General features: G+C 58.8%; 1 protein-coding gene across 1 annotated transcript; it reads right to left on the bottom strand.

Annotated features, from left to right (window-relative positions):
* Positions 1–7,781, bottom strand: PRAM1 (PML-RARA regulated adaptor molecule 1). The gene is made up of 9 exons (XM_013965219.2): positions 4,035–7,781; positions 3,895–3,940; positions 3,747–3,814; positions 1,007–1,064; positions 792–903; positions 518–680; positions 396–429; positions 268–302; positions 1–149 (listed from the first exon to the last, which is right to left on the bottom strand). The coding sequence occupies exons 1-9, from the start codon at positions 5,497–5,499 to the stop codon at positions 121–123; spliced, it is 2,010 nt and encodes a 669-aa protein (XP_013820673.2). The 5' UTR covers positions 5,500–7,781; the 3' UTR covers positions 1–120.

Here is an 8,969-nt window from a genome sequence, read left to right as displayed (position 1 = left end):
TTATGTGGTCTGTGGGCGTGGCCAGACAGAGGCAACCGCTGGGGTCCAGGGCTCCTTATTAGCAGGTGATTGGACTGATGGGCTGTCCATTCATCCCCACACCTGCGGGCCTTACTGTCCCTAGGGCAGTGGTTGGCTGTCCAAAGGATCTGCCAAGAAAGGTGACTTTTAGTGACCCTTTCCCCGCGAGCAGGTAGCCAGTAGCCCCTGGAGGAGTGGCAGAGGACCTCGCTCCACCTGCCCCATCCACGCAGAGCATCTACATACCCCAGGCAGCGACGTCGTCATACACCTCCGTTTCCCTGGTGGAGAGCACAGTTGGGTCGGCCAGGGTCACCTTGCCCCATTGTCACACCCCCCCCCACCCCCTGCCCCCAATCAGCACTGGCACTCACAGGGGCAGTAGAGCTGTTCTTGGCACGTAGCCATCTGTGAAGAGAGCAGGGGTGGGTGGGTGAGGTCTCTTCCCTCCTTGGGGTGGTCTGCCTTCCCAGGCTGCCCTCCATTGGTGACTCACATTTGCCCTTGGTGTCCCGACACAGCATCTCCTCCTTGCTGGTGAACTCAATCACCTCCAGGATCTCCCCACGCCGGATCCCCAGGTGCTTGCCGCCCCCACGGCGGGTCTTGGCATTGGGGTCAATCATCATCCTCGTCTGAACCACAATCTCCCCCTCAAACTGGGGAGGGGGACACAAGAGCTGCCACTTGCCCTGCTGCCCTCAGAACCCCGTGTGGGGCGGTGGCCACCTGGGGCCGAGCCCAGCCCTCCCAGGACTCTTCATTCACACCTTGAACTTCTTCCGAAACTCCCGCTCAGCTTTCTCTGCCTTCCGGAGCTGCTTCAGGGACTTCAGGTCCGTGGGCGGCACCTGCAGTGGCTGGAGGGGCACCTTCTCCCTCCTGAGCACCCCCCCACCAAGGAATTAGGTGCTTATGCTTCTCAGAGACCCCCTTTTATTGTTCTCCCCAGCTCAGCCCCGCCCTGCCCACCTCCCTCTGGTACCTGAGCTCTGGGTCTTGAGGTGGTCTCCACGGGTACTGCTGAGCCAACAACACTTCATCTAGGACAGTCAGAGCGCCGAGTTAGAGCAGGGCCATTGAGTGTGAGCCTCTGGCTCTGGTGGCCTGATGTTCCCCTGGTCAGTTTTCAGGACTTGGGTCTCCTCCTCACCCTCTGCTGCCCAGGCCTCTCATAGTAGATTGCCTTCCATTTTCCTAACTCCTGCCACAGGCCAGGCACGGCAGAAACCATTAACCATTTCTTTCAACTTTCTCTTCTTTAAAAAATGTATTTGGCTGCGCTGGGTCTTAGTTGCAGTATGTGGGATCTAATTGCCTGACCAGGGATCAAACCCATGCCCCCTGCGTTGGGAATGTGAAGTCTTAGCCGCTGAACCAACAGGGAAGTCCCTTCTTTCAACTTCCTTCATGGCTGTCATCCCAAGTTGCCTGCTGAGGAGGTAGCAAGGGCCAGAGAGGTAAGGCAGCCTGCCCAAGGCCACCAAGCTATTAAATGGTAGGGGCAGGGCTTCTCTGTCAGCTTTTAAGACGGTTTCACCCCTCCCTCCTACAGCATGTAGGTTTGGGGAATTCTGATGAGGTATGGGTCAAAAAAGAAGGCCAAGAAAAGTGTTTCCTCAAAGCAAACAAAGCCTGCCTCTGAGAAGGGGCTGTGTCGGGCTGGGGTTCTTGCCTGGTCTGGCTGATGAGGAGACTGGACTGGAAGGAGTCTCCCAGATGACCAGCTTTTTAGGTGAGGGCACTGCTGGCCGAGGGTCTGCTTATAGTGAGAGCCTCAGGAACACCGGATGAGTGAAGGATCTAGAACCTGCAGCCCCCAGCTTTTTTTTTCAGTCCTCTCTGAATGACTTGAAGTGCCACCCTGGGCATGCCAGACCACCAGGCCCCCAACGCCATCAAGCTGCTGAGGTGGGGAGGGGGCTGCATATCTGCATGGTGCACTCTTCCCTCCCCAGACACTTTTTGCCTCCAGCCTCAGCCTGGTGCTGAAGTGACAGTCACACCCAGAGGCCACCCGGGCTGGAGATGGTAACCTAGCTGGAAGCAGTCCTGACTTCATCCCAGGGCTCCTATTCACCTCCCGCAGCCTAAGCACACAGCCCGGGGTGCAGCCGAGCAGGGCAGACCCTGGCGCCCTGTGGCCCCGGCACCCTGGGCAGTGAGATCCTGAGCGGGCTACCCTCAGCTTCTGACCCTCGAGGAGCTCCCTGTCTGTGCACGGGGCTGCCACTGCTCCGAGTGAGGCAGAGAGTGGAGGGAGGCACTCAGAGTTCCTCAGGTTGGGGACAGACTGGAAAGGGGCAGAGCAGCCTTTGGGACAGTCCGCACCGCTGTGAGCACCCACCGCCGCCCCCCGCCCCTCGAGAGGGAGAGCTGGGCAAATGTGTGGTGCTGGGTCAGTCTTGGAGAATGACTGGCACAGGATGGGGGACAGTGAGCTAAGCTAAGGATGCGTCTGGTCTACTTGGGCAGAAAAGGGTGCGCTTGTGCCTGCTGGAGGTGGAGCGTTCAGAGGTGCTTGCTCCCCGCGTCCACATCCCTAGGAGCGGCGGCCCCCTCCAGACCCGAGCCACAGAGCCTCACTAGAGCGGAAGCAAGAGGGGCCCTGTCAGGAAGCTCTGTGCTCACAGGGGTGTTGCAAGCAGCCCCCGGGGGAAAGCAAGCCCAGGAGAAGCAGCAGGGCCCAGGAAGGAGTCACAGCCATAGAGGCAGCAGGCACTGGGGGCTGGGCAGGTGAGGAGGGGCAGCAGCTGGGGACCCCTCAGGTACCTGACAAGAGGTTCCCTGGCAGGAGAGCCTCAGGAGATAAGGGCAGGAAGCAGCCTGGGGGCAGAGGCTCCCATGTGCTGGCTGTGAGCTGGGGCAAATCATGTCTCAAGCTTCCACTTGTGTAAAATGGGGCGGGGGCACAGTGCACATTCCATTAAGCGCTGGTGGGGAGATGGGGTGCATTTCTCACATGAGGTTGGTGAATGCCTCTTCCCTGAGCTGGGCCTGCCTGGCCTTCCTCCTGCTCTCCAGGAGCGGAGGCATGGAAGACAGACAAAAGGGGCCTTGGACACCCAGAGCACATGAATCTGGAGGGTCGGCCACACCCTGGCTCCAGCCCCCTCCCTCTTGAGTTCAGGCCGAAGCCCTTCCCCTCAGGCACCTCCAGTACTGTGGATCTCCTGACACCTCTTCCTTACTCAGGGTCATCTCCACTTGACACCCAGGTGCAGGCTCAACATTTAAGCCTCATCCCTATCCTGAGCTTGCTGCTACGTCCCTGGTGATACACCATTACATCCTCGCCGGTTTTGGTTTTGTTTTTGGCCACGCTGCTTGCAGGACCTTATTCCTGGAACAGGGATGAAACCCGTGCCCCGTGTTGGGAGTTCAGGGTCTTAAGCACTAAACCAGGAAAATGCCCCTCTATTGGATTCTTCCCCTGTTCTACATGTCCACGGCCACCACCCTGGGACACAACCCTTGGCTTGGCCGCACTGTGGTCAGGCTGCTGGCCTCTGGCTGTTCTTCCTGTTCCTCCACCAGGAGCTGCCATGACCTCTCTGACCCCTTTCTCTCTTTTTTTCTCCCCTAGCTCTGCTTCAATCCCTCAGGCATATGGGTTGTCATGGGGCCTGGTACTAGCAACACGGACAGAAAAGGCCCCTGTGATGACTGTTCCCCCTCCTCGGATGCTTCAGCAGACTGTCTGGCTGAGTGTCCCACTCTGTCACCTCTGCTCCTGGGGCCGGGTCCAGAGTGGTATGTGGGCTCGACATCATCGTACACCTCTTCTGGGTCCCTGCAGGGATACCTGAAGTGAGTGAGGGCCTGTGTCAGCCCCGTGACCCATGCCTGTGCTCCTTGACTCCCCATGCTCACTGTGGGATGAAGTGGAGGCCAGCAGAAGAGGAGGTCCTGGGCAGAGCTGCGGAGAGACGAGATGGGATGTGGGGACGCGGGTAGGCCGGGGAGTGTCGACCTCCCCGCCCCTGCTTTCTACCTGGGCCATCCACACCCACCTGTGTCTGCTACCGCAGCTCTCCGGAAGCTCTGGATATCCCTTGGGCCTGGGGGCAGTGGGGGCTTGGCTGGGGGAGGGCCCAGGCTGCTGGCCGGGGGTAGAGGCCTCCGCCGGGGCAGGTGACCAGGTCTGAGACCCAGCCTGGAACCAGCACTCTGAGCGAGGGCTCCTGATCTCTGCTGCCGTGCCCCAAACCCTGGGCTGAGCGGGACCCGGGGGCTGGAGCCTACCACAGCAGAGGGCAGCGAACTCTCTGAGAAGGAGCCAGGGAGCAGGGGCTTTCTTGGAAGGTTCCTGGGCAGAGAACCGGGCTCTGGCTGTGAGAACTTGCGGGGGGACCCCCGACACTCGGGCTGCAGAAACTTTGAGGGGAGCACCTTGAACTCTGGCTCCGAGGACGTCCTTGAGAGGCTGGCGGGCTCGGGCTGTGGGGGCTCCTTGGAGAGCGCCTTGAACTCACACTGGCGTGACTTCTTGGGAACCACACTGACCTCTGGCTCCGAGGACGTCCTGGTGAGGTCACCAAACTCAGGTGGCAGGGGCTTCTTGGGGAGGTCATTCAGCTGAGGCCGGGCGATCTTTCTGGGAAATGTACTGAAGTCGGGCTGTGAGGAGTGGGGGCGGGGCTCACCAGATTCCAGCTTTGAAAGGGGCACTGGAGGGATGTCACTGGACTCGGGCTGCGGCAGAGGCTTCTTAGGGAGGCCACCAACCTGAGGCTGCGGGGGCTTTCTGGGGAGCTCACAGAACTCAGGCTGCGGGGGCTTCTTGGGAAGAGTACTGAAGTTAGGCTCTGAGGAGTGGGGGTGGGGCTCACCAAATTCGGGCTTTAAGAGGGGCACTGGAGGGACCTCACTGGACTCGGGCTGGGGCAGGGGCTTCTTAGGGAGGCCACCAGCCTGAGGCTGCGGGGGCTTTCTGGGGAGCCCACAGAACTCAGGCTGCGGGGGCTTCTTGGGAGGAGTACTGAACTTGGGCTCCACGGGGGACCTGGGGGTGTTGCTGAGCTCAGGCTGCTGCGGGGTCTTCTGAGAGGGGGCCTCAGGGACCTCAGGCTTCCTGGGAAGTGGCGTGGCCTCGGGCTGCAGGAACTTCTTGGAGAGTTCACTGAACTCAAGTTTGGGGGGCTTTTTGGGCAGGTCAGTGAACTCAGGCTGTGGGGGCTTCTTGGGGTGCTCGCCTAGCTCTGGCTGTGGGAACTTTTTGAGGAGTTTGTGGAACTCAGGCTTCGGGGGCTTTTTGGGGAGGTCGCCAGTCTCCGGCTGAGAGGCCTGGAACTTTGCTTGAAGGCTCCGGAAGTCCTGATGACTCCCCTGGGGGACACAGGCAGGCAAGGGACTCATACACATGGGGGCCATGGAGAGACGGATGTGGGGATAAGCGGACGAATCACAGACACACACCCTTGTCGTCCTCTTCCCGGCCTTCTTCCTTTGACTCTCTTCTCTTGACCAGACTCCCATGTTTTTGTCTCCAGCCTCCCCGTGAGAGTGCCAGGCTCTCTTCCTAAACTACCACACACCGTCTGACCTCGTCACTTAAGCCTGGAATGTGCACCCAACCTCACCCCACTCTGGACCCGAGCTCCTGGGGTGCCATGTGGCCTTCTGCTCCCATTCCCGCCCCCAACCCAACTCCGTGGAGCATCCTCAAGCTCCTCCTCCCCTCCTGCATGTCCCTAGGCCTTACTTTTCTCATTTCAAAATGTATCTGGAGGGATTTCCTGGCAGTCAGGTGGCTAAGTCTCCTAGCTCCTGTTTGGGGAAGTAGATCCCACATGCCACAACGAAGAGTTGACCTGCCTCAACGGAAGACTCCGCGTGCCACCACTAAGACCCGGTGCAGCCAAAAGCAAGAAATGTATATTAGTATATCTGGAACTGAACAACTTTGGACCACCTGCACCCCTGTCCTGGAATCCACCCAGGGGAGGCGGCCTCCCCTGCAACAGGATTACTGTAAGAGGCTCCTCCTCGTTTCTCCTGCCCCTGATGCCCCACACCCCCTTTCCCAGTCAGCGCGCCCGCAGCAGCCAGAGGAGGCCTGAGTCTGTCTGTACTCCTCTGCTTCGAATCTGGGTGTGCTCTGTCACTTGCCCACAGTAAGAGCTCTAGAGCTCACGAACCCCCTGGACGACACGCCTGACCTCCCCCTGGTGCTGCCTCCCTGGCCTCCCTCTCCTGCTCGGCTCCTGCAGCCTGGCCTGCCTGGGCCATACTTCGCATTGCACGGTCTCTCCTCTTCGGGGTTTCTACTCCTTTGTTCCATATGATAGAGGCCTTTTTTCCCAGAACACCCTGATTTAAAAAAAAAGGATTCCCCTAGGACTCTCTGATCCCCCCAACCTGCCTAATTTTTCTCTTAGTGCCTAGCACTCTATACCATCCTATTTATTTTTACCTAATACTTATTGTTTTTTTTTTTTTACTATTTATTGGCATGCCACGTAGCACATGGTATGCTAGTTCCCCAACTAGGAATTGAACCAGTGCCCCTTGCATTGGAAGCAAGGAGTCGTAACTGCTACACTGCCACCCAATACTGTTTTTTAAATGTGTCTTGACTATTTAGGGGTGTGTGTGTGTGTGTGTGTGTGTGTGTGAACTGCCTCCCCCCTGCCCCTGAATGTGACACGAGGGCAGTCTTCCCAATGCCTCATACTCAGTAAGATGCTCAGTAACTATTTGTTGAAATAAAGAATCTACTAGGGACTTCCCTGGTGCCTCAGTGGTTGAGACTCCATGCTTCCAACGCAGGAGGTGCGTCGATCCCTGGTTGGGGAACTAAGATCCCACATGATGCCGTGCGGCACGGCAAAATATGTATCTATCTATCTATATATATACACCGGACACCGAGACGAGCAGCATATACTCTGCCACATCCAGTCCGATGTGGCGCACCAGCCCTGGCGCATGAAGTCCATCTCAATCCTGTCTCAACAGGACCCACACCCTCAGTCACAGACACAGGAGACGCACAAGTAGGCCAGGGCTGCTCTGACCGACAAATGACCCCAGAAGTGGCCCTGCCACAGGCCCCTGGGCCTGGCTTCACCTGGGGTCTAGGAGACTGGGGAGGGGAAGGGCAGGACCTCACTCATCTGCCCTGTCTGAGCTTCACTCTCCCCTGACCCAGAGAACAAGGAAGGGTGGCAGTTCCTGCCTGGGGCCTGAGAAACCTCTGTGAAAGCTGGGCTGGGATAGGCTCCCAGGTGACCCAGAGGGCTGGAGAAGGCAGGTCAGCAGGTCAGGCCCTGGAGGACTGCTGGGGTGGGCAGCAGCTACATGACCTACTTTGTCACCCACAGGAAGCCCCTGCCACTCACCCTGGCTGCCTGTTACCCGGTGGCTGTTCATGCTGACCTGGGGGGAGGGGAGTCACCCCAGCAGGCCCACCCGTTCCCCTTCTAGTCACAGCCTCAGCTCATCGCCGCCCCTCAGAGCCTGAGTTGTCCCAGAAGTGGATCCCAGCTGCTTCTTAACCTCTGGCCATTTGTGGCGGTCATTCTCATGTCCCCAACAGCTTTCCTGCCCCTCTGCCACCCTGCTTTTGGAATATGCCCCTCTGGTTTCCACCCGTGGCATCCCTCACCTCCAGCCAGTGTGGGGCTCTCCCAGGCCCTGGAGACTCACTCACCATGGCTGCAGGAGGGTGACGGACCACAAGGCGAGTGGGACCCAGGTCAGGACTGCTGCATTCAGGAAGTGACTGTGGCTTCTGCTCCACGGGGTGGGGTCTGCTGGCCAGGCGGGGAGGGGAGGGGAGGAAGGGGCAGAGGCGGGGACAGCCCCAGCCTGGTCTCAGATCCTGTCAGTGCTTCTTGAATTCCTGTCCTGCCCTGCAAGCTTTGGGCATCCTGTTAGCAGAATCCCTCCCAACAGTCACTCATTTCTAGATTCCGCTGCCATGTGCTGGCCTCCGAACCCCAGGGAGGACTTGTGCCAGGCCAGGAGGGCCTCCTGCCAACAGGGGCAGGCCAAGCACACCTCCAGCCAAGGCCTCCGTGGGAGGGAGGGGTAGTTCTCAGTAGGGAAGGGGCATGGTAAGCTTCACGCTTACTCAGGAGTCGGAGTGAGCCGGGTGGGTGAGGCCCTCCTGCCGGCCCTTGTTGCCTCAACATGCCTTCCTCATTTCAACACTTCTCTGCAGTCCCGATTTCCAGCTCTGAGCAGGACTCAGGACTTCTTGTTGCGGGGACAGCTGTCACACAGGCCGATGGCCCAGGTGGGGTGGCAGATTTGCTGATGGGGGGGTGGGTGGGCAGTGTCCAGGTTCCCAGAGGACTAGGGAAGGAGGAAAATGGGGGTGGCTGGGAGGCTGGCGAAGAGGGGGTAAAGGTGGGGCACAAGACCAGCGCTGTCCAGAGGGAAACCCTGATGGCTTGGCTTGGTCCCCAGGAGGTCAGTGACCTTGGGGCTCATGGAGAAAGGAGAAAACACCCAGTGGGAGAGAGCAGAGCCCTGATTCTCAGCTTGGCTACACCATCGGGGTCCCTTGAAGAGTTCACAGAGGAACAGAAGCTCCTGGAGATCTTTTTTGTTTTTAATTTAAAACTTCGGCTACACTGGGTCTTTGCTGCTTCGAGCAGGCTTTCTCAAGTTGCAGAGAGCAGGGATACTCTAGTTGCAGCGTGCAGGCTTCTCTCTTTGTGGTGACTTCTCTTGTTGCGGAGCACAGGCTCTAGGGAGCCGGGGCGGGGCTTCAGTAGTTGCAGGTCCCAGGCTGTAGGGCACAGGTGCAGGGGCTTAGCTGCTCCTCAACATGAGGGATCCTCCTGGACCAGGGATCAAACCCATGCCCCCTGCACTGGCAGGTAGGTTCTTTACCACTGAGCCACCAGGGAAGTCGGTTCCTGGCCTGGGGATTTCTTACATACCCTCAGAGTGATTCTAATATGAAGCTGGGAAAGAACTGGTGTCCACTAGTTACC

This window comes from Capra hircus, chromosome 7 (genome assembly GCF_001704415.2).
Source record: "Capra hircus breed San Clemente chromosome 7, ASM170441v1, whole genome shotgun sequence".
In the NCBI taxonomy this organism is placed as follows: domain Eukaryota; kingdom Metazoa; phylum Chordata; class Mammalia; order Artiodactyla; family Bovidae; genus Capra; species Capra hircus.
Note: the sequence above shows the minus strand (reverse complement) of the source record. Positions and strands in the feature narration are given on the sequence as shown.